At 33.5% G+C, this 22,285-nt stretch overlaps 9 protein-coding genes across 9 annotated transcripts; 5 read left to right on the plus strand and 4 right to left on the minus strand.

Moving 5' to 3' along the window:
* Positions 1-857: 857 nt before the first annotated feature.
* Positions 858-3,099, plus strand: BX664DRAFT_354117 (uncharacterized protein). The gene is made up of 2 exons (XM_051547730.1): positions 858-1,056; positions 1,165-3,099. Exons 1-2 carry the CDS (start codon positions 1,005-1,007, stop codon positions 3,075-3,077), a joined length of 1,965 nt encoding a protein of 654 aa, XP_051404159.1. The 5' UTR covers positions 858-1,004; the 3' UTR covers positions 3,078-3,099.
* Positions 3,100-3,672: 573 nt separating this feature from the next.
* BX664DRAFT_319072 (homeobox domain-containing protein) lies at positions 3,673-5,278 on the plus strand. The gene is made up of 2 exons (XM_051542873.1): positions 3,673-4,308; positions 4,375-5,278. The coding sequence occupies exons 1-2, from the start codon at positions 3,810-3,812 to the stop codon at positions 5,166-5,168; spliced, it is 1,293 nt and encodes a 430-aa protein (XP_051404160.1). The 5' UTR covers positions 3,673-3,809; the 3' UTR covers positions 5,169-5,278.
* Positions 5,279-6,298: 1,020 nt separating this feature from the next.
* Positions 6,299-8,027, minus strand: BX664DRAFT_319075 (uncharacterized protein). The gene is made up of 3 exons (XM_051542874.1): positions 7,031-8,027; positions 6,668-6,914; positions 6,299-6,567 (listed from the first exon to the last, which is right to left on the minus strand). Exons 1-3 carry the CDS (start codon positions 7,972-7,974, stop codon positions 6,412-6,414), a joined length of 1,347 nt encoding a protein of 448 aa, XP_051404161.1. The 5' UTR covers positions 7,975-8,027; the 3' UTR covers positions 6,299-6,411.
* A 900-nt stretch (positions 8,028-8,927) lies between these two features.
* Positions 8,928-10,035, minus strand: BX664DRAFT_381281 (Calcipressin-domain-containing protein). The gene is made up of 2 exons (XM_051548945.1): positions 9,626-10,035; positions 8,928-9,547 (listed from the first exon to the last, which is right to left on the minus strand). The coding sequence occupies exons 1-2, from the start codon at positions 9,959-9,961 to the stop codon at positions 9,068-9,070; spliced, it is 816 nt and encodes a 271-aa protein (XP_051404162.1). The 5' UTR covers positions 9,962-10,035; the 3' UTR covers positions 8,928-9,067.
* Positions 10,036-10,246: 211 nt separating this feature from the next.
* BX664DRAFT_381282 (uncharacterized protein) lies at positions 10,247-11,956 on the minus strand. Its single transcript, XM_051548946.1, has 5 exons — positions 11,642-11,956; positions 11,442-11,566; positions 11,120-11,372; positions 10,854-11,051; positions 10,247-10,762 (listed from the first exon to the last, which is right to left on the minus strand). Exons 1-5 carry the CDS (start codon positions 11,727-11,729, stop codon positions 10,284-10,286), a joined length of 1,143 nt encoding a protein of 380 aa, XP_051404163.1. The 5' UTR covers positions 11,730-11,956; the 3' UTR covers positions 10,247-10,283.
* Positions 11,957-12,514: 558 nt separating this feature from the next.
* On the plus strand, positions 12,515-13,893 carry BX664DRAFT_319078 (apolipo protein O-domain-containing protein). Its single transcript, XM_051542875.1, has 7 exons — positions 12,515-12,550; positions 12,627-12,716; positions 12,822-12,938; positions 13,023-13,077; positions 13,169-13,267; positions 13,344-13,657; positions 13,763-13,893. Exons 1-7 carry the CDS (start codon positions 12,524-12,526, stop codon positions 13,793-13,795), a joined length of 735 nt encoding a protein of 244 aa, XP_051404164.1. The 5' UTR covers positions 12,515-12,523; the 3' UTR covers positions 13,796-13,893.
* BX664DRAFT_319081 (uncharacterized protein) lies at positions 13,763-15,049 on the minus strand. The gene is made up of 7 exons (XM_051542876.1): positions 14,937-15,049; positions 14,829-14,866; positions 14,655-14,776; positions 14,559-14,598; positions 14,295-14,509; positions 14,149-14,203; positions 13,763-14,087 (listed from the first exon to the last, which is right to left on the minus strand). Exons 1-7 carry the CDS (start codon positions 14,999-15,001, stop codon positions 14,035-14,037), a joined length of 588 nt encoding a protein of 195 aa, XP_051404165.1. The 5' UTR covers positions 15,002-15,049; the 3' UTR covers positions 13,763-14,034.
* A 1,072-nt stretch (positions 15,050-16,121) lies between these two features.
* BX664DRAFT_319086 (uncharacterized protein) lies at positions 16,122-18,616 on the plus strand. Its single transcript, XM_051542877.1, has 6 exons — positions 16,122-16,696; positions 16,813-16,931; positions 17,020-17,216; positions 17,310-17,441; positions 17,534-18,019; positions 18,139-18,616. Exons 1-6 carry the CDS (start codon positions 16,179-16,181, stop codon positions 18,595-18,597), a joined length of 1,911 nt encoding a protein of 636 aa, XP_051404166.1. The 5' UTR covers positions 16,122-16,178; the 3' UTR covers positions 18,598-18,616.
* A 374-nt stretch (positions 18,617-18,990) lies between these two features.
* On the plus strand, positions 18,991-20,930 carry BX664DRAFT_271283 (beta-trefoil DNA-binding domain-containing protein; the record flags this gene model as incomplete). The annotated part of the gene is made up of 2 exons (XM_051541137.1): positions 18,991-20,388; positions 20,566-20,930. Coding segments are annotated over exons 1-2 (1,725 nt in total), but the record flags the coding sequence as incomplete, so codon positions are not given.
* Positions 20,931-22,285: the final 1,355 nt, after the last annotated feature.

Below are 22,285 nucleotides of genomic sequence, written 5' to 3' on the forward strand. Positions count from 1 at the left end.
TAATTCACATGATGTTATGGATCCAACAATATATGCGTCATCATCATTCCAAAATGATTCATTACCTTCTTGATTCGGGTCCTTTTCTTCTTTCTGTTGTTGTAACTAGAATTTAAAAATATCAGCTTTTTCTTTTCCATATTGTCCAACCTCTTTCTTTTTTTTTTTTATCTATACCTTTTGTTTATCATGGTTTTTCCAGTATAGATTCATTTAATAGGACAGGATAAGATTGCTTATACGTTCATAACATAACACTATAACTACTGTTGTATTAGCCATTCATGTATTGTAGACACTGGATACAAAGCCTTGGTATTGATAGTGTGAGTGCATTGCTGTTGTTTCTGTATTTGACATTTATGATTAATAACACATTATCTACCATAAAAGATATATAGTTTTAGATTGTTCTATTTGTATGTTCTTGATGACGAGTCAGTAACAGATAAAATAGATTGTAAGAAAGAGGAAAGGAAAAAAAAAAAAGAAAAAGAAAAAGAAAAAAAAGGACAAAAAGAATGGATTCGTAGACCAGCCAATCAAAATTCATTATTTGGAATACCGCAAAAAAGTAGTGAACACTGTATACGCATATCTTCCATAGAATAAACATTCCCTTCGATAGAATAGTATATACTATCATCATGATAAAAGTAATCGTTTGATTTATATGTGACAATTGATTGTTTAAAATAATGAATCAAAATTCGTTCGCATGAACAGATAGCCCAATTCGAAAGACAAACTAAAGAAACAAGCGTGTTTCAACGTCCGCTGCGCATGACTCGAAAGAGTCATTTGACAATCTCCCTTTTTATTCCATTTCTTTTTCATCCCTTTTTTTTTTTTTTTTTGGTGCGTGTGTCTATCTATTTTGTGTGTGAGTATTTCTAGTGTGTGTTTGTGCACTCTTTGATCGACCCATTATATCAAGTTGAGTCTTCACCATTGTTCTCAATTATTGCAACGAGCAATTTCACCACATACTAAAAATTATTCACATGGAGTCAAGCTATATGGATACTTTGGACGCCAGCGATCCTCTTTGCAAAGGTAAAAAAAAAATAAAATAAAATAAAAACCAGTAGATATCAAGATAAAAAAAAAAATAGGTCTTTTTTATTCACATTATTATTATTATTCATTCTTCTATATCTATAGCTGTAATGTGGTCAAGAACAAACGAAGCTATTGAAGAGCAACAACGATGGCAAGAAGAGAATGAAGAACCAGACTCACCACTTCCTTCTTCATCACCAACAACACCAGCAGAATGGGATGACTTTTTATTATCCAACATGACGACAATCTCACCTACTCAGTTTCATGTTTTGTATGCAGGTCATGGTGCTCCTTTAGCAAAACCCAAAGTACGGCAATCCTTAGCTCTTGCTCTAGCAAAATACTTCACCACTTTTCAACAGCAACAACAACGAACTCTCAGATTAAAACGACAGCAACAAGAACATTTGATACCAAGTTTACCTCAACAAAAGTACAATGTAGTGACTTCTGAAACATTACACACCGATACTTACGAAGATAATGGATTGGTTATCTATGAAACTGATGCTACGTGGACGTTGCCCTCATTATCACTCTTATTTCCTTTGGATGGTACATCTGATACTTCTGCTGCTGGCGGCGATGATGATTTTACACCTTTTCTTCCTCAAACTCTCTATACTCAATTGATGCCTCAACTTATTGCTAATCATGGCAAATTATCTCCTCCTATCGACCTTGTGATATATTTTTGTAATCAACAACATGGACCTTTGGAAAAGGATTTCATTGCTCTTCAACAGTTACAACTTCCAGTATTACCACTTCTTATCGATTCTCCAGCACATAATATATCTTCAGCTATTCCTGCTCCTTCTTCGGATCCTGACTATCCACCATCACTCTCATCATCTTGTTCATCAACTTCATCCTCACGACTGGTAACCATTCCAACTACAATACCAACATCTATATCTTCTTCATCATCAGTAATATCAACATCATCATCATCATCATCGTCAATGGCTCAATCAACGTTTACATCAACAAAAGTAAACATCAAAGATTCACAATTACTTCGTAGTATGTTGGCTCATTATTTACATCAATATCATATTCACTGTCTCAATGTGACAGATATTCATCCCGAGTTGCCTGGGTTCATGTCAAGTCCCTTATCAAGATGTCCTAATGGAAACCCCTCAAGTCTTTGTCATGTCATGTCACCCGAAGAAGTGATGCATGTGAACCAACTCAATGGACTAGGTACTGAAGATGTATTTCGACTCTTGATCAATGTTCGAAAATATCATCAACAAATGGCAGAAATAGAACAACAGCGAAAGCAGGATAAAATAGGACGATTTGGATATTGGTGGCGACGACTTTTGATATTATGGTTCATCATTATATTAAGTGGATGGATAATGACTTCATTTGTTGGAAATCAAGAAGAACGCGTGACCGATCAAAAGGCAGAAGAGCATGACCCATTGACCCCTCTATCGGTAAGGTTCAAGATGAAGGCTGGATATGAATACCCTGATACAGCGATGTATCATCATTTAACCCTTATCCAACAAGAAGGGGAACGGACTGATGGTGGAAATGAAGGAGAAAGTAGGGTGATAGAACAAGCTCGATTGGATTGGAAAAAAGGGGGTGCAACCTGGACTTTGGCTAAAACCGATTGGACAGCTCATGTACCATCTCCTTGTATGATGGATTGGGACACGGACATGAAATTAGTACTTTCGATCTACATGAATGGACACTGGGAAGAATCACTTTGGCTTACCCTTGCATGGACGCCTTGCCAACCACCACCAGAAAAAGAAGAAGAGGATGATCGTGATGATAGTAGCAACAATGAGACAAGTCTTATCAAGTCTGACTTTGCTTTGGCTCCTTACCATCAAGATCTTTTGCGGCAAGCTGGATTACGACTCTTTCATTGGACAATGCAAGGCACACACCATCTCAACCGGATTAAACAGATATTAGTTGAAGGAACACAAAAGATGATGAAGATGATCAAATTTAGTTTATCTAGTTATATGAATCAATAAAAAAAAATCACTTTTTTTACTCTTTTTTTTTTTTTTTTTTTGATATACTATAGGTTAGAAGGGAGTAGATAGAATGATTGTAGTTGAGGAGGTTTAGAAGATCATTTTGAAAGATATATATATATATCGGTGAGTTCGGAAGATCCATTTCGGTGGCCAGAATTGGAAGCATGGAACGTGGTATTAAGTTTGTGGAGATTGAAGTGATGACCCAAGTTCTATTGTTTCCCTTTTTTTTTTTTTTAACACCCCTTGTCAAGTTGCAACCCCGTACTTTTGACTTGACACAAAAATTAGCAAGCAAAGCACTGCATTAGGTAAGAAAAAGTGAGGAGATTATAAAAATAATGTGTATATATAAGAGGAGAAAGGAAATGACAAGGTTGAACAAGATTCGGAATATGAGAAAGGGGAGATGAGAGGGGGGGGCGGTGGAACAGAGGGAGGTAGACAAGTTGAAAAAAGTCAAAGGGAGAAAAGGATCGAAATTATCATCTGACGTTTTTTTTTTTTTCTTTTCTTTTTTTTTTTTTTTAAGACATAAAAGGCACTCCTCTTTTATTCCCTTTTTTTTTTCTATTTTCTTCCTGATTTCCTTATTTTGTGATCCCCTTTCCCGATATCCCTTACATTTATCTTCCTTTTTTACAATATAAAAGAACCCTCTTTATCTTTTTTTTTCATTTCTATTTTTCTTTTTTTTAAACAACCATTTTTATTATCTTCAATATCATGACAATCGCCAATAACAACAATACCATTAAAGAAGAACCGATTCGAAAACGGACAAGAGCAACAGCAGAACAACTTGCAGTTCTCGAAGATACATTTGCAGTGAATGTCAGTCCTAACGGTAAATTACGCAAACAATTGGCTGAACAATTGAAGATGACGGATCGATCTATTCAAATTTGGTTTCAAAATCGTCGAGCCAAGGTCAAGCATATGCAGAAACGTGCTCAATTACAGATGCATCAAGCCAACATGCGAGCCCAATTATATCACTATCAGCAACAACATTATTATTTGCAGCAGCATTATGCTCCTCATCAACGTGCTCACAGTCTGGATTCTTATAATCATCATCATCAACGTTCCAATACCATTGCCACTTCATCTGTCACTGATCCTTCTCCTTCTTTGATGGATCATCATCGACAAAGTGTTCCTCCTTCTTTACCTTATGCAGACTTACTCATGGATTTCAACCCCGACCCATGGACCTTCCCTGGTATGTTTTTTTAAAAAAAAAAAGCTTTGCCATCTAATTTTTCTTTTTTTTTCTTTCTTTCTTTAGTTTCTCAACAACAGCAACAACAACAACAACAGCAGCAGCAGCAACAACAACATGAAGTCACCATTGATCCTACTCATTTGACTATGAATTCACCTGACTTGGGACTCAGTATTTCGTCATTAACAATTGGTCGCTGGCACCGTTTAAAGATGCAACCTAAAGATTTGACATGTAGATATCAACCTAAACAACGTGTATTATGCTGGAATATTGTAGATGGACAACACCGATTCAAGATGGAAATGCCAGTAAGTAGTATTCAACAACTTGTTTACACATCACCTGCACCAACAACAACACCAACAACGACACCAACTTCAGAAGTATCGATGACAGGAGAACTTCATTTGGATCTCCATCACCCACCTCTTTTCTATATGAAACATCAACATGAATGGATTGCATGTAGCGACTTTACAGAACATCAACAAGCTTCTCAGGTATTACATCATACATTGAAAGGAATTGATTTGACTTTATGGCAGGAACTTTCAACTATCATGGCCACTTGTCCTGAAACACAACAATGGATCCAATTTGTACCATCATCTTCCCCACCATCCACCTGTAATAGTAGTGTCAGCAGTTCCTCTTCTTTATCCACCAATGCATTCTCAGAAAACAACAATAATCCATTCTTCAATACTATCAACTCGATGTCTATCAATGAAGATTGTGCCTTATCTCCATCAAAATGTGAAACACTTTTACCAATGACAGATGATTTCTTGATCGATCCTTCCTTATTAGATCCATCCTTATGGTCCTCTACTTCTGGTTTTTTGGTCTCTTGATTATTATTGTTATTATTAATTATTTGTCTATGTTTTTATTATTTTGTATTCATTTATCATCATCTTATACCTTGGCATCCTTCTCTCTCTCTTTCTCTTTTTTTTTTTTTCTCCATATCCTTGTTTCATGATTCCCCTTTCCTTTTTTTTTTTTTTTTTCTTCTCCTCACTTATCTTTTTCTACATTGATTCTAGTCAATCTTCCTCCTCATTTTACAACCGTCATCGTTTTTCTTTTTTTTTTTTTTTACTCCTGATTCTACTTTGTGTATATACTTCCTCCTTTTTTTTATAAAAAAAAAAAAAATACTAAAAATAAGAAAACTGAAATCTTCTTTTTTTTTTTTTTTTTTGTGACATTTGATTTTTTCTATCTTAATGATTGTGTCATCTATCCTAGAATGGAAGAATAAAACAAATCCAGTATATTGGGGACAAAATTCCATATATATATATATATATGTGTGTGTGTGTACGAGTGATGATCAAAAAAAGAAAAGAGTCTATTTTATTGTAAAACTTGTGATACACTATTTTCACTGTAACATATCGTTTAAAAAAATAAATCATATCGCCAATATCGAAATAGGATGTCTTGAAGTTAGAAAAATGATAATAAAATGAAAGTAATAAAATGTTATACCAGAAGTAATAGAATTGTCGCAACCAAAATGAAGTAGAAAAGAAAAAAGAATAAAATGAGTAAATATATCATCAAAAATATGTGCTTCATCATCTTTACCAAAAGATATGTATATAAAGAAATATATAATCCAGGCCAAGCCAAGAGAGGAAAGGAGATCATATAAAATAAAATAAAATAGTAATAATCAGCATCTATCCAAAAAAAAAAAAAAAAAAAAGAAAAAAAAACTTACATCGAAGCTGTTTTCACCACAGAATGGGGACCGTCATCTCGCACCACATGGCATGAGTTTTGTTCGTAACTTGAAGAAGCACCAATCATAGCAAATCTTGTCCAGTAACAGCGTAACGCAGGTAGATGATAAGGCATCAAGCGAATTCTTACATAGTCGATATGATTCACAGTTCGAATTGACGCAACAAGAGGTACCATTATTCATTAAAGTTTTAAAAGTGAACATGAGACAAGAGAAACTAACAAGGCCGTTTTTTTCGAAGTACGCCATCATTTTATTGAAAGCAAGGATATGATTTTCTAGAAACATGATAACTAAATCTAAATATACTGTACATTTTTTTTTAAAATCTAAATCTAAGTCTAGGCGATTTTTGCTTGTTGTTCCCGAGCCAACTCATATTCCACACGTTTTCTTGCTTTCAATGCTTCTTGGACACAGGTCATTTGTTCGTATTGTCGAGCATGTTGAATAGATTGTTGATACATTTGAATTGCCTTTTCACGATCTTGCATTTGCTACAAAAGAATAAAAAAAAAAAGTAGATAATCATGATATTAGTTTTTGTTTTTTATATACTTTTCTTTTCTTTTCTTTTCTTTTTTTTTTTCTCTATACCTCGAAGATCATGCCTAGATTAAAAAGCAATATACCACAAGATTCATCACAGATAGATTGATCCTTGTTTACTTTGCCAGTATTTGGATTTTGAGCCAATGCAATCCCTTTTTCTGCCCAGATCTTGGCTTCCTTGAATTCATTGAGAGCTACATAAGATTCCGCAAGATTGTTCATCAGTACCGTAGATTCACAATTATCCATTCCACCTAATGATAATGCACGAAGATAGAGATGAATTGCATAACTACAAAATCAACCAAAAGAGTTAAAAAGAAAAAAAAGAAAAAATCAATACGAGTTCATCTGTTTCCTTTTGAAAAAAAAAAAAAAAAATAAAAAATTGCAATTTATCCTTTTTACCTGTATTTCTTTCTTGATGCATAAAATTGTCCTAGAGTAGCCAAGGCCACACCTACATCAGTAGAAGTCAACCAATCGGGCAAATGTTCTTGATCAAATAGACGAGTATGTTGATCTTGATGAGTCTTATCACCATATGTGTTTTCAGAAGATGGTGTTGATGAACTTGCCAATAAATGTTCTACAGCCGCCACATAGCATTTTTCTGCCTCATCATCACGATGAAGTGTTGCATTCACATCACCTAATTTCAAACATAATCCCACTATCTTTTTCTGTTCCATTACTGGTAAACGAGTCCAATCCAAGGTGAATATAGCATGATCTGGAAGTTTCATTGTTGTTGTCTCCGTTGCTGCCTCTGATGATGATGATTGCGAACTTGTCGTGTTTGATGATGATACATTCTCCATACCTAGTAAATGTCGTAGAGCCATGATCAATGTCTGTCGAGCTTCAGATAACCTTCCAAGTCGCTCCAACAAAGTGCCCCATTGAATCAAAATCCCAGTCAAAGGTGCACCATCCAATGCCAATCCACTGTCAGGTTTTAATGCCTCTTCAAATGCTTGTTGGAAATAAGGTAAAGCCAACATGGGATCCTTGCGTTCATAGTACAATGCTTTACGAAGCGCGGTGCGAACAGGTGTAGGGTATTTTTGAACATCTGATGTGAAATGTTCGTACAGTCCAACTCCAAGACATGCCAAGCCAAGTCCAATCAATGCTAACGGTACAGGTGGAATACGAATAGTACGGGTTGGTGTTCTTCTATTGGCAGCTGACGAAGCATATCCCATACGATGTTGTGATTGCAGGAATGATCGTGATAATACTGTTGACTTTCTACTTGATGAATCTAATGTTCGCGTCACATTCATAGTGTATCTTGTCATACCTTGGTTGGCAATAGATCCAAGTCGTTGAGTGGTACGTAAAAGCATGATCGATACGTAGATAGAGATATATATATAAAAGATGATAAGAAAAAAAAAAAAAAAAAGGTGGAAAGAAAAAGCGAACAGGGGATCCTGCACTTTTTTTTTTTTTTTTTGACATGAACCTGGCTGATAGTGACTTGGATAACAGGCGCGGTTTAAAAAATCAAGCTTCATTGATTGGAAATGAAGGTAAAAGAATTGATGATCACCATTATTACACTATGATCAATTATGAAACATAGTAATCACCATCACAGCAATTATCATAGAAAACTATCGATCGTTGTTCGACATTGATTATGGTTATAGTGAAAAAAAAAAACTAGGAATCAGCTGTGATCCAACGTCTATAAAAATGTATTCTGCAGATTTGATTATCAGATCATCCATCCTCATCCACATATCATCCTTTCATCACACATCAGTCATTCATCACGTATTATCCATTTATCATCGCACTTAAAAAACGTAACTAGAACAACGGAGAGAATGGATCTCCAGATTTCCTTTCTGTTTTACTCCCTCTGTCTGTGTGTCTCCATACCTCTTTTTGCCTTCTAATCCATGTAATATAAATACGCGATACTTTTTCTTTGTAATCTTTTTTTTTTTTTTTTTTGTGATGTGAATATCATTATGATGATAACATATTAGCAATGATGTTTCCTAATTTAACATATCGGTATGCTGTAGTTTGATCGGTCCTTCTATTCCAAATTGGTTTTTTTTTTTGTCTCAATTCAAAATAAATAAGCAATATAGATCGACATCCTTAGGTATTTGTTTTTTTTTTTTTTTTTTTTTTTTTGGTTGATTACTTTTTTCGAGAATCGAAACAATGTCGTTTCTATGGAAGGTACTTTCTCTTTTTGGGATGATTCAAACCCAGCATGCATAAAATGATATAAGCTTTTCTAGTCACATGTAACCAATGAATAAATTGAAAATGATAATAATACAAAAGTGTTTCAGGATGAAAGCCATATTTTTATTGACGACTAAATAAAAAAAAACAAGTATATGTATAAGTATAATAATAGGACAATGATGAGAATAAACAACAAAGGGGAAACCTAAAATTAAGATAGAATCCAAATCAAGACCGAATAGGTGGACGAGCAGTAGCAGAAGGTCGATTGGTTTTTTGATGATGTTGTGTGAGTAATGAACCATCCATGTCTTGAATTCGAATAGTAGGTAATGAGTCATGATCAAAAGAGAGTTGTAAAGTAGGTGTTTCCAATCGAGGAGAAGATGATGTAGAAGACAAAGGTGAAGATACTACTTGCATGGCCGGAATGTCATCCGTATCGGTATCAGTCGAAGGCATTTTTGTTATTGGACCATCATCCAGTTGAAAATCATCCAACATATCCAAATCATCTTCATCACCTTGTTCGTCCACTGTCGTCAATGCTCGTAATAAATCAGATGCCAAAATCGCCTTGTTGGGTGGTGATTCTGCTCGTTGTTCCCATTGATTGCAAGGATCACCTGGTGGTGAGATAAGTAGGTTTCTTCCAAGGTCGGGAACTTGTAATGAAAATGATGCTGGGTCAGGATTGATAGGATTGTGCTATAATATATATATATATATATAAAGATGAGTCCATATTCTTCGTTGTAATTGATATTGTTTTTTTTTTTTCCTTACTTGGCCAAAGTATACCCGAGCTTCCATTTCATATAAAGGTAAATCATTTGATATGTCCTTGTCACTTGTAGTTTCCAATCCAACAATGTGCATTGTATTGTCAATCTCTTGCCAATAAAGAATACGATGATCCATATAATTCTTGGCAGCTATAGCATGTTGGGTATCGAGATAAATGACCATCAAACGTCTAAATCCTTTCATTGGAATCATTTGATGAAGTTCACCAAAGTCTTCCCACATGGATCGAATGGTATCTATGGCATCTTGGCTAGTAAAGAAGAGTTTAGGAATATTTGGAATGACTAGTGTATTGGTTGCGATGGAATTTGCCATGTTTAGATAATGTATGATATTTCAATAAATACAAGATATATATATGGAGTGTTTCTGAGAGAGACAAAGAATACAAAAAAAAAAAAAAGGAAAAGAAAGAATGGAAAGAAAATGAAACTTTTCAATTTGAGAGGTGTTTTTTTAATGAATTTTTGAATTCCGAACCCCCTTATGAAACTATTACGAGGAGTCAAATTGTAAGATGAGATCAAGTAGATACAAAAGGATAACAATTTTTATTAAATAAGAATATAAATAATATAAATATATATATATAAAAAAAGAGGGAGATAAAACAAAAACTAAGTGAAAGAGAGGGGTATCAAGTTGTTGAGGAGAAGGATGAATCGTATTCAATAGTACTTAGTAGATGTGCTCTTTTACCCACTTTTTTCATCAAAGTACCTTCAGCTTCCAATTCCTTCTTTAATAATAATTCGCTAGCCAATCGTCGTTGAATTTCATCATCATCTTCTTTCCAATTATCGGTATTTTCTTGTTCTTGTTCTTCTTGTGATGGTTGGACAATGTTACTGCAATGTGGCCATTCAGGTCGACGCATACGTTGTCGAAAAGTATCCGCTATTAATAAGGCATCTGTTGAAGTCAATGGTGGATCAGATCGACTGGATAGATTGCTCATACTTTGTAACGTTGGTGGAGGTGGTGTCACAGATGAGAGATCCGGATAGGATGATGAAACTGTAGTGTGTTGATCATTATCTTGATGCTTAAATATTGTACCGGATGATGGTGGAGGTTGTGTAGGATAAACTGTACTGTTTTTAGAACTGATTTGATCTGTTGTTTTTTTTTATTTATTTATTTATTTTTTTTTAAAAAAAAAAAAAAATGAATAAACTACTCAAGTAAATATAATTTTTCAACTTACCTAAATGACTTTTTTCACCATATACTAATTTTCGTCGTCGAACAAGTCGCATCATCCAGAATGCTGCAATACAACCAATCACGAGTAAAATACATCCTATTACAATAAGAGGTGTTACCCAAGGTGGAGTTCCCATAGAAGTAGAAATAGGTGATTGTGAATTAGTTGAACTAGAAGCATGTGGATCGGAAGAAGATTCTGAAAGGAAAAAAAAAAAAATAAAAGTTAGAAGAAAAGAAAAGAAAGAAAAAAAAGATTCCTGTTACCTAAAACTGAGAAATGCACAGGTTGTGGCCAGGCGGAATTCAAATTGTTCATTTCTGTAATAGGATTCATGCCAGAAGCTAGCAAATAGAGTCTAGCATCATGATTAGGAAAATCTTTTAATCCTAAATTTGAATTAAACCACGTATTGTTGATCAAGATAGGATATTCACCGATATTACTGATATTATGAAAACTGATGATGTTGATTTTTTCGTAATGCTCAACATAATATATATATATGGATAGTGATGCCTAAAATATAAGGAGGTTACAGGTTAGGTGAATAATTTATCTCTTTTTTTTTTTTTAATAATTACTTACAGCAGATACATAAGTTGGATAAGTAGGATTCCAAGTTACTAAGTAATAAGTACCATTTTGTTGCCATGTATCACCAGTCAATGGAGAACAAATAGTATCAGTATTTCCATTTTGTCCACAATTGGCTAAAGTAATGAAATAAATAAAAAGAAGATCAATCAAACAGGTTATGCGGTTTTTGAAATCAAATTGCTTCTTACTTTGTCTTGATCCCCATGACAATCTTGGAAAACTCAATAGAAGCATCAAAAAACAATGTATTGATTTTCTTTGCTTCATTGAATACATATACAAACGGATTATTGTCTTATTTTTTTTTTTTTTGTCGTTGAAATATATCTATTGATATCGTTGATTTTGTTATTTAAATATTATTAAACAAGGGGGAAGGATAACACTCCTGTTAGAAAAAAAAAAAGAGAGAGGAAGGGAAATATTAATAGTGATAAAATGAAAGTAAATGGTTAAAAACCAAATATCAAGAAAAAAGAAGTAAAGAAAACGAATGGAAAGACAAAGAAAAAAAAAAAGAGAAAGGAATATGGATAATAATAATAAAAAAAAATGAATTGAGATAGTAAAATAAAAGTAGTAAGCTGATGATTTAAGGAGTCATTAAAAATCTTGAATTATAAAGATGTGGGAACTTTGTATACTTTACGAACTCTCTCTCTATATAGGAGGATATGATCTTTTTTTTTCTTTCTTCTTGTTGTTGTTGTTACCTCTCCTTTGAAAAGGGAGACAAAAGCTGATTCGTGTTTTTTTTTTTTTTATGGTGCACCTTGTATTAGCAACCTTTCTCCTGCGCCCCTCCTTCTGCTCCACTCCCTCTTCAATCTATTGTATAATAATCATTTAGAAATAAAAAAAAAAAAAACACTTGGTTAAAGATAATCAAAATGATAATATCTTGAATCGCCATGGCTTTTTTCTTTCTTTGACATGTTTCCATTTTAGGCATGTATTTGACTTCCGACCATCTTCTTTGTGACGTTGAGGGTCATTGAAAAGAAAAAAACAGACCCTGCTAACTTCTTTCCCTCTTTTTTTTTTTTTTTTTTTTTTGTCTTACCAAAACCATGTTTTCACCTGTATTGAAAAGATCGGTAAGGACCTAAGAAATATAAAACAAGAAAAGTCAATGTTCATCTTCTAAAGTATTTCATTATCATATTTCATTAGCTTGTCACTGCTGCAGCTGGAGCTGTTGCTCTTCAATCTGTATCTACTGTTCATGCCGAAGAAAACACAACCACAACTCGCAAGAGCAAGGTAATAATAAGAATTGATAACACCATCTTCTAGAAGCGGCTCCATATAGAAAACTTGACACTTTTTTTTTATTTTTATTTTTATTTTTATTTTTTCAAATTGTAGCTTAGTATCTACGATGAACCTGAACCAAAGCGAATTGTTATTGAATCACCTACCAAATTGGAAGAACACGTTGCTTATGCTCAAAAGTACGCCAATGATGCTTTGGATGAAGGAAAGGTACTTAAAGTTGAATATAATAAATGAATTGGCAGATATGACTTGAAACAAGCTTTTGATCGATACATCTTTTTTTTTGGATAGGCACATGTTGATACTTTTCACAATCACGTCCAATCTATTGAAAACGATATTCGAGGTAAGGATACAAGAAGAATAGAGGAGAGAAAGTTTGGAGGATGATTTAGAGTGAAATTGACTTGAATTGAATATGTTATATACCATTTTAGGCACCATCAACGAAATTATTGCTAAAGATGAAGATATTCTTCCTAATGCTATGTATATTGGTGTAGCAGCATTGGCAGGAACTATTATTGCTCGCAACCGTAAAATATGAAAAAAAAAAAGATAAGATCAAAACAATTTATCATGACGCTTACTCTTTTATATATATATATATAGGTAATATTGTACTTCGATTCTTGACCTCTACAGCATTGGCTACTGGTGCTTCCTTCTATTTACTTCCCAAGACAACTCATAACCTCGGCGTGCAACTCGAAAAATTGGAACGTAAATACCCTGAACTCGGCAAGGTTCATACTTCCATCAATGAAGCCATTGGTGATGTACGCAAACAAGTGGATGATACTTTGCTTAGTTTACGTGGACAATTGGATCAAGGAAAAGAATTAGTCAAGCAACAAGTCAATGAAACAGATTCTTTTGCTGCCACCAAAAAGAAGGTTGAATCCATGTATTCTACTCGATCTAGTGTAAGTCAATATAACATCTCGAATAATACCATGTAATCATACTGATTCTGTCTTTTTTCTTTTTTTTCTTTTGTTTTTTTTTTTTAAAAAAAAACAACTCTATAGCCTGCTGTGGAAGAAACTTTGAAGAAAGATTAGATATATTATCCCATTATTATTATTATTATTATTATTTGATCCCCCATATTATTTTCCACACTTTTGTTTCCATCATATAAATTCTTTTTCACATCCATCACCTCTTTTTCTTCTTCATAGATCTTTGTTATTTTGTCAAAGTAAATAAAGTATTGTTTTTTTTTATTGGTACTTATTGGAATTGGACTATGTGTAATCAAGAAATATATAAACTATTTTCTATATAGTATGTTCTTTTGCTACAATTGAAGATAATTTTGTGGGGGACCTTGGAAGTAAAATGGCCAAATTTCTAGAAATATATATATATAGATTAGTAAGATATAAAAATATTGTTTTCTATATTGACATACTTTGATAAATTTCTTTATCTGTGATACTGTATAAACAGAAAATAAACTGTTTAATCTACATGCGAATGATATGAAATGAAAATCCAAAATGAGTCTTTTTTTTTTTAAGAAAAAAAAATAATTGTTTCTTATATTTTTTCTTTTACCTGATCGTTTGCATCACTGGCAATATAATTGCGAACTGTGGATAATGCGATATGAGCAGCCCTTTCTTGATCAAATCCTTGAACACCTGTACCCATACAAGGAAACGCGATGGATTCTTTTCTTTGTCCTTCCAGTTGTTCCAAACATCGACGATAACAAGATCGTAAAGTTTCTTCACCTTGAGTAACATGAGGGACAGCAGTATGAATCACATCTAATGAAAAAATATGATAAGTATCTTTAATGCATGATTGACAACTTACAATTGCATGGTAATAGGTAACTTGGCGTAGTAATGGCGTCCTATGATTAAAATAGTAAATAAGGTTTAAAGTGCAGTTGTATTTTTTTTTGTTTACCCCAAATACAAGAGTTGGACGTTTTAGTAAATCTTGTTCCAATGCATCGCCTGCTTCTTTCAAAATTGCTGCGGAGGCAGTACCACGACCACCATTGGTAAGATTTGGATTTGTAGGGTTAACTATAGAATAAAATTTTAATAAATTTAAAAAGAATTTATATATAGATATTACCTATAGCATCCACCTTTAATTCAGTGATATCACCAACACTAAAATATAAAATAATAAAAAAAAAGAGATAGTTATATAACGTAATAGTCAAATAAAATATCAACTTACTAAATAAACACTTTTTGAGATGGTAATAATTGATTTTGTTGGAAAGTAGCAGGTAAATAACCCATAATGTAATTTAATGAAAGTTAAAAAACTGATGTAAATAAGAAGAAGAAGAAGAAAGTGAACTTTTTTTTTGCCTAGATTTTTAGTTTTTTTTTTTTTTAAAAAAGTCTTGGGCGGAGTTCCTTGTGTCACCATTTCAGGACTCGAAAAGAAATGAAATGTTGAAAAGGATTGCACGGTTTTCTCTTCTTCTTTTGTTCTTTTATTTTATTTATTATACATTCTAAAATATATTTATTATTTTATATTACTTTATCATATATTCTATGGATGAATTGAATAAACTTTCCAAAAATAAGGTAAGAAACTATTTTCAATAAAATAATAATAATAATAATAAAAATAAAACTATTTCTTTTCTATTAGAGACAAAGTCGACGACCCATGTGGCGTTCCCTCAAGATGGCTAATAATGTTAGTATGTAAATAATATATTATTCTATTATAACTAATAATGTTATTTATTATTTAATATAGGTAGGTGGTATTACTGAACCTAATAACTTGAATGTTACAACTACTACTACTGCAATGGAACATAATATGAACACTGATAACACTTCAATATCAACTATTGACTGTAAAAAATCACGCTTGTCTACCTGGCTCAGTCAACAATGCTATGAACATGAAAACCAATCTCATTACTCACCATCATGGACAGAAGAAACAAACCCAGCAGCTATATCCAACCTCTCTTTAGTATCACATGTCTCTTCTATCAATAACAATATTATGAAAAGAACACGATCATCAAGTGTGCCCACAACACCTACTTCACCTATTACTCCTCGAACACTAATGACATCAGTCACTCCACCACCAATGAAAGCTACCGTTTCCAACAGGAGGCCATCTTTATCAATACCAACTTCACGTACGATAAATATAACGACTATGATTCCACCTACTTCTCCAACTGTATCCATTGTATCTGAAAAATCATCTGTTCCCATACCAACTGTAATAGAAGATCATCCACACAACCAATCTTTCGATACACTTCCTTTACCATCAACAACATCCATTCATCAAAATTATACTTTTGGAAATGATAAATACGATAGTATCAATAATAGCAACTTGGATAACAAAGATAACATAAGCAACGATGACGAAGAGGATGATGATGATGATGCATATGAAACAGCCAGTGGACCAAGTGATTATTCTCTTGACATGTGTGACAGATTGGATGAAATTAATGACAACTCTGATGACAGTATTTATTATATCAACCATCAAAACAACAACATTATCAAGAACAACAACGACGTTAATAACATTGGAAATATCTTATTGACACGTATGGATAATGAAAAATATGATAGACCAACTTCTCCTTCTAGACCATTAGGACGGAGTAGTAGTACGAAAGGGATATATGTCAATTCCATTTTTGATTCAATGGATCCTGAAGTGGCTCAAGCATTACTAGAATGGCGACGACAATCCTTATTGAAAATTGATTGGTCTAATATGTTTGCTGTCAAATCAGAACTATGGCGATCCTCCAATCTTTTCCACTTTCTTTCAATCGAACAACAACAACAACAATCACCAGAACATTGTCATCAACATCAACTTCTTCAACCACAACAACAACATCATCTTGATCTACCATCATCACAGTCATCGATAGCCACAAGTCTTATCAGTTTGGATTTCAAAGGTGTCTCATTGGACAAGGCCTTCAGGTTAGTAAGAGAACTTTAAACAAACAAACAAACAAAAAAAAAAAAAAAAAAAAAAAAAAAACTGATTAGATCATTTTATTCTTATCTGACTTCTTTTTTTTTTAAAAAAAAATTAGATCTTATAGTACTAGAATCGATTATGCCAAAGCTAGTGTACTAGAAATTGATCAGGCTTTACAAGTGTTCGCTCAATTATACTGGGAATGCAATCCAACAAAGTTATTTAGATGTGCCGGTAAAATAACGAATATAGTGATATTAGTTAACTTATATATTTATCCCTAATTCTTTTTTTTTTTTTTTTTTTTTTTTTTTTTGGTTAGAGCTGGTATATATCGTGATTCATTCTCTTATGCAACTCAATACAGATATTCATGCCGGAAAAGAGCACATTGCCATGGATAGTTTTTGTGATCAAACTATTCAAACGATACTTAGTCATCAAGCTTCTATTCCTATCATGCTTTTCGATTCTGATGGCGAAACTACATGGCAACAACAAATGACTGATTGTTTGAAGGTAAAATATAAAAAAAAAAAAGATTTGGCGGAGTGGATTCCAATACCGATAATAGAGTCTATTTAACAATTTTTTTTTTATATATTTATATAGTTACTGTATAAATCAATCCAAAGATCAAGTTTACTTCCAAAGGAACAGGTTCAACCAACCAGTACTGTTATTGAAAAGGAATTTGATGATCAACCAAATGATGAACAATGTTTAACAGAAAATCAACTTGATGTAAGCTATTACTAAAAGATATATGCGATAAAAAAAAATAAGAAGGTGGGAAAAATTGGAATAGATAGATAGGTAATAACTTGATCATATAGACTGCATTCGACAATTTATTCATTAGTGTACCAGAAACTTCAAACAACAACAATGTGATATCTAATCCAACTATGTCAACAACCATTCTTCAAAAACAACAACAACAACATCGCCGACGTCGATCAAACTCATTATATTCAACACCATCATGGACATTATTACGACGAAGAGATACTTATCGCACTAAAATTGGACCTTATAAGGAAGGACCTCTCTCATGTCAAGTCAACGACGAAAAATGGAGAATCTGCTGGGTCATTTTGCAACAAGGGCATCTTCATATATACCATCAACATGAAAAGACTGAATTCCCTATTCATACAACTACCACATCAACAAGTTCACTTACTTCTGATATCAACAACAAAAATAAGATCAAGAAAAAATTTATGCATCATATAGCACCATCGAGTACCAGCAGCAATAACTCAGGTGCTAATGCAAGTCATGGTAACATTCACAACAATGGTCAGCTGAAGAAAACGGTAACACCAAAAAAAAAATCGAATAGATTATCAGTGTTAAAAAGGAAACTGTTCATCAATCTGTTAGATCCTTATATGGGATTTTTAATGCATTTTCATTTTTATACTTTTTTTTTTAGGAACCATATCAAGAGGTAGATATTCATCTTGGGAATACATTTTGTGAAAAGGCTGGAGCACATGTTTTTATACTGAAATTAGCTAATGGCAGTATATATATCTTTGATTGTGGATCAGAATCTCAAGTTAATTTATGGATAAGAGATTGTAATTATTGGGCAGCCATAGAAACGAAAATTGTACCATCACGGGGTATATCATCTCATTCCTCTCTTTTGGAATCATCATCCTTATCAATATCATCATGGAAACGACCACCACCACCAGCTGGAGCCAGTGTTTTGGATAAGATTGGACAACAAAAAGCGATTGATGCACAACTGGATTATCTTCAAAATGAACTCAAATTACATCTTCAACAACCTGGATGGTCAAATAGTACTTGGCAAGATAAGAAGATGTATTTGGAATTAGAAATTAGAAAATATCAATGTTATCAAAATGTCATCTACCAATAATAAAAACGTAATTTTTTTTTTTTTTTGTCTTTTGTTCTTCTTTTTTTTTTTCACACGTATCTTTATTAGGAAATCAAATCGTTTAAAAAAAATGAACGTGACGAAAAAAATCAATAGTACCAAATCAAAAAATGTCAAAATTCCGTGCCCTTCAATGATTATGATTGGCTGAAAATGGTTAATCAATACCATCTTTTCTTTTTTTCCTGGTGAATCATTGATCAATGTGTGGGAATAGATGGTGAGAAAGTTCAGGGTACTCCGCTGGAACACACATGCTGTAAAAAAAAAGAAAAAAAAGGTTTTTTTAAAATGCCGCATACATTTTTTTTTTCTGAAGACTCCTTTTTTTTTCTTTTTACTTTTTTTGTCTCCTCTTTTTCACTTTCCCGTCACTTTTTTTTTATTTATTTATTATTTTTCATTATATTATGGATTCACCACCACATTCTTCTTCAACTTCAGCTGTTATATCACAACAAGTTTATGGTTCTAGTAAAAAGTTACAGTTCATTGGTATTAATCCTATGAATTCTTTACTAAAGGCTATTGATCAACAAACTCAACAAGCTACGAAATCAACTCAACAGACAATGTCTATAGAATCACTTTTAGATTCAAACGGTGAAACACCAAACAAACGTCGATATGTACAAGATAGTCCTTCTTTGAAAACCTCACGTCGAAAACCAAACCCGGAAACTATCACAACACCTTCCTCAGCAAATTGTCTCAAAACTTCTCAAATGACCACCATCACTTGTTATCACGCTGCTGTTGCCCAGAAATCTTACGGTTCCGAAAAACGTTTTTTATGTCCTCCTCCAGTGGTTCGAATTCAATCTCCCAACGCCAACATCACCTCTCCTTCTTCTTCTCCTTTTCAATTGACCATGGCTGTCGTCAATGATAATGATGATAAACCTTTGGAACAACATGCTATTTTGGATGATGACCAATGTACTTTCAAATATCTTCATGTCACTGGTACTGCAAAAGCAAAACAATTTTCTCTTCGTGTCAATATTACAAGCAATACATCCGATCTACCTAGTCCAGCTCCTTCTAGTAACTCATCATCATCATCATCGCCTTCTCTATTACCTTCATCATCCATTCAATCTTATGCCACCTTTTTATCCAATCCAATCTCCATCATTTCCAAACCATCCAAGAAAACTGCAAAAGCTAGAAATGTATCGACCTGTATATTGACTCATCAACCTGTCTCATTATTCAATCGTATCAATTCTCAAACTGTACGCACCAAATATATGACATCCGAGAATAATCAACTTTGTGCCAAGAATTCAACATGGTCACCTTTTGAAATCATTGTACTCAGTCAACCATCACAATATCAATCAACACAACGACCTACTTCCACCAACAGCAGCAATAACAACAACAATAACAATGCCAAGCCTTTAATATATGGGTCGGAATTGATTCTCCGGGATACTCGTACTGGTGTTCGTTCACAACCTCTATTGATTCGCAAAGTGGACAAGGGTCGAATTGTACCTGGTGCTTATGGTCCTGTTAGTCAAATGCAAAAGGTCGCTTTTCAACTTGTGTCATCATCGAAACCACCACGAAATCGTACTTTGTATCTTAGCGCTATTGGTGCCACTGAAGCTAGTGAATCTGGCGTGACTCCTGCTCATTCTCCTCATGTCTCCTTATTGGATTATTCACCCTCTCGTATGATTCCTGAAGGTTTGGATGCTTATGAAAAAGTGGATGATTATATATGTTGGACCATTGTGGGAATCGCTACTTTTGAATATAGTTTCTATGACAACAAAGCATCACAACAGCAAGAAGAAGAAATACAATCAACAAAATCAATCTCTTCTCTTTCAAGTCCAATATCAAGTCCATCACCTTCTCTATCAAATTGTCAGCAAACAACAGAAGAAACAAATGATTCATTAACGACAACACCTATTTCATTACCACCACCAGCGTCACCATCATCATCATCATCATCATTAAATTCAAGATGCATCACTCCATTTCCAGTACTGACATCCATTCAATACAAACCATTGACACATACTTTGGATATTGTCGGACAACATCTGATGCAAGCAGTACCATCACCGAAACTATTACAATTTTGGTTGGGTTCTCATCATGGTCCTTTACGTACAACGGTACAACCTCAACCATCTATCCCTCATCGAACTCATCTCTTACTGGATATCCCATCAACACAAGATTTAGTAGTGGCTAATCATGATCGTTTGATTAATGACAATTCAAGTCGTACTTTGGAACTGCCTTTATTTTTGGTTCGTGAAGATGGTGTGGTATATCATTCTGGCAAGGCACTTGTATGTGAAATGTTGATCAATAGTGATGTTGGACGATATTCAATAGTAGATGTTAGGCAATGAACTTGTCATCTCCCCTTTTTTTTTTTAGTAGTTTTTTTTTTTTTATCATTATCATTATATTGGTTTTCACTCCTTATATTCTGTTCATTGTAAATAAAGCTTTTTTTTTTTGGGAAGAATTCATAGGGAAAACAACTGGATGAAAATCATTGTGAATCATGCCGATTCCAAAGTTTTGATTGGCGGCGGAGAGGAGATAATGTTGAGTAAAATTTTTTAGTACACATGATTTTTAGACTCATTATTGAATAAAAAGTAAAAAAAAAAAAAAAAATGATAGGGAGGTATAAGATCAGAAAAGGAGATTTGCCTCCCCTCGTGAGAAAACCATGATGATTGTTTGTGTGTCTTGTTATTTTCCCACGTTATCTTATTCCATCCTTTTTTCATTTGATTATCTAAATCCAATGACCATTAATGATAGAAAAAATAATCGTGCCACTTTTTTTTTCTATTTCCTCCTTTTATTGATAATTCATCCTTGATTTCCTTTTTTTTTTTAAAAAAAAAAATCTTTTTATATAATTTATTCTTTCGAGAGTGCTTTTAGAAAAAACGGACGAGGTTGCCGTAAAAGGCAGGTGATACGATCTGGTCCGTGCGCAATTTCCTCACTCTTTTTTTTTTTTTTTCTGTTCACAAGATCGTATTGCTTTCATTCTTCCTGTTCCTGTTTTTTTTTTATAGCAACCATCGTGATATTCACTTTCCCACACATGATCATGCATTTCTTTTTTTTTTGGTTTTCTATTTTTCTTTTGCATATGTGTCAGATCTCCTTACATAGCAAGAGCAGTTCATCTTATCAACATACATTGATTTAGCAGGGTAAGGATATTTTACGGTATGAGGATTGCTTGGTACATTTCATGTCTTATGCTTGGAGAATGAACTTTAATGATCATGCGACGCTTGGATGGGTGGACGATGATGGTGATGATTTTCTTTTTTATGATGAAAGGTGATTCCATTATGTCATTTTACAATGCTTTTACTTTAATAATGCTTATGCTCCTTTGATGATCTCTGTAATAATGATGATGGATGATACCATTAGTGAGGATGATGATCACGTTTTTTTTTAATGACGCAGGTGATGACCAAAAAAAAAAAAAATGCTGCCTACATAATGATGAAAGGTTTTATTCTGATGACTGTATATGGTGATGGATGTCATATAAAACACCAGATGCTATGATGAGTAATGGATGATGAAAAGTATGCACTGTAGAATACGCGACGCTGGCTGATAGATGATAACTATTTCCGATTTATATATTCAATCA

Source organism: Halteromyces radiatus, assembly GCF_025201355.1.
Source record: "Halteromyces radiatus strain CBS 162.75 chromosome Unknown BX664scaffold_1, whole genome shotgun sequence".
NCBI classification, from domain to species: Eukaryota; Fungi; Mucoromycota; class Mucoromycetes; order Mucorales; family Cunninghamellaceae; genus Halteromyces; species Halteromyces radiatus.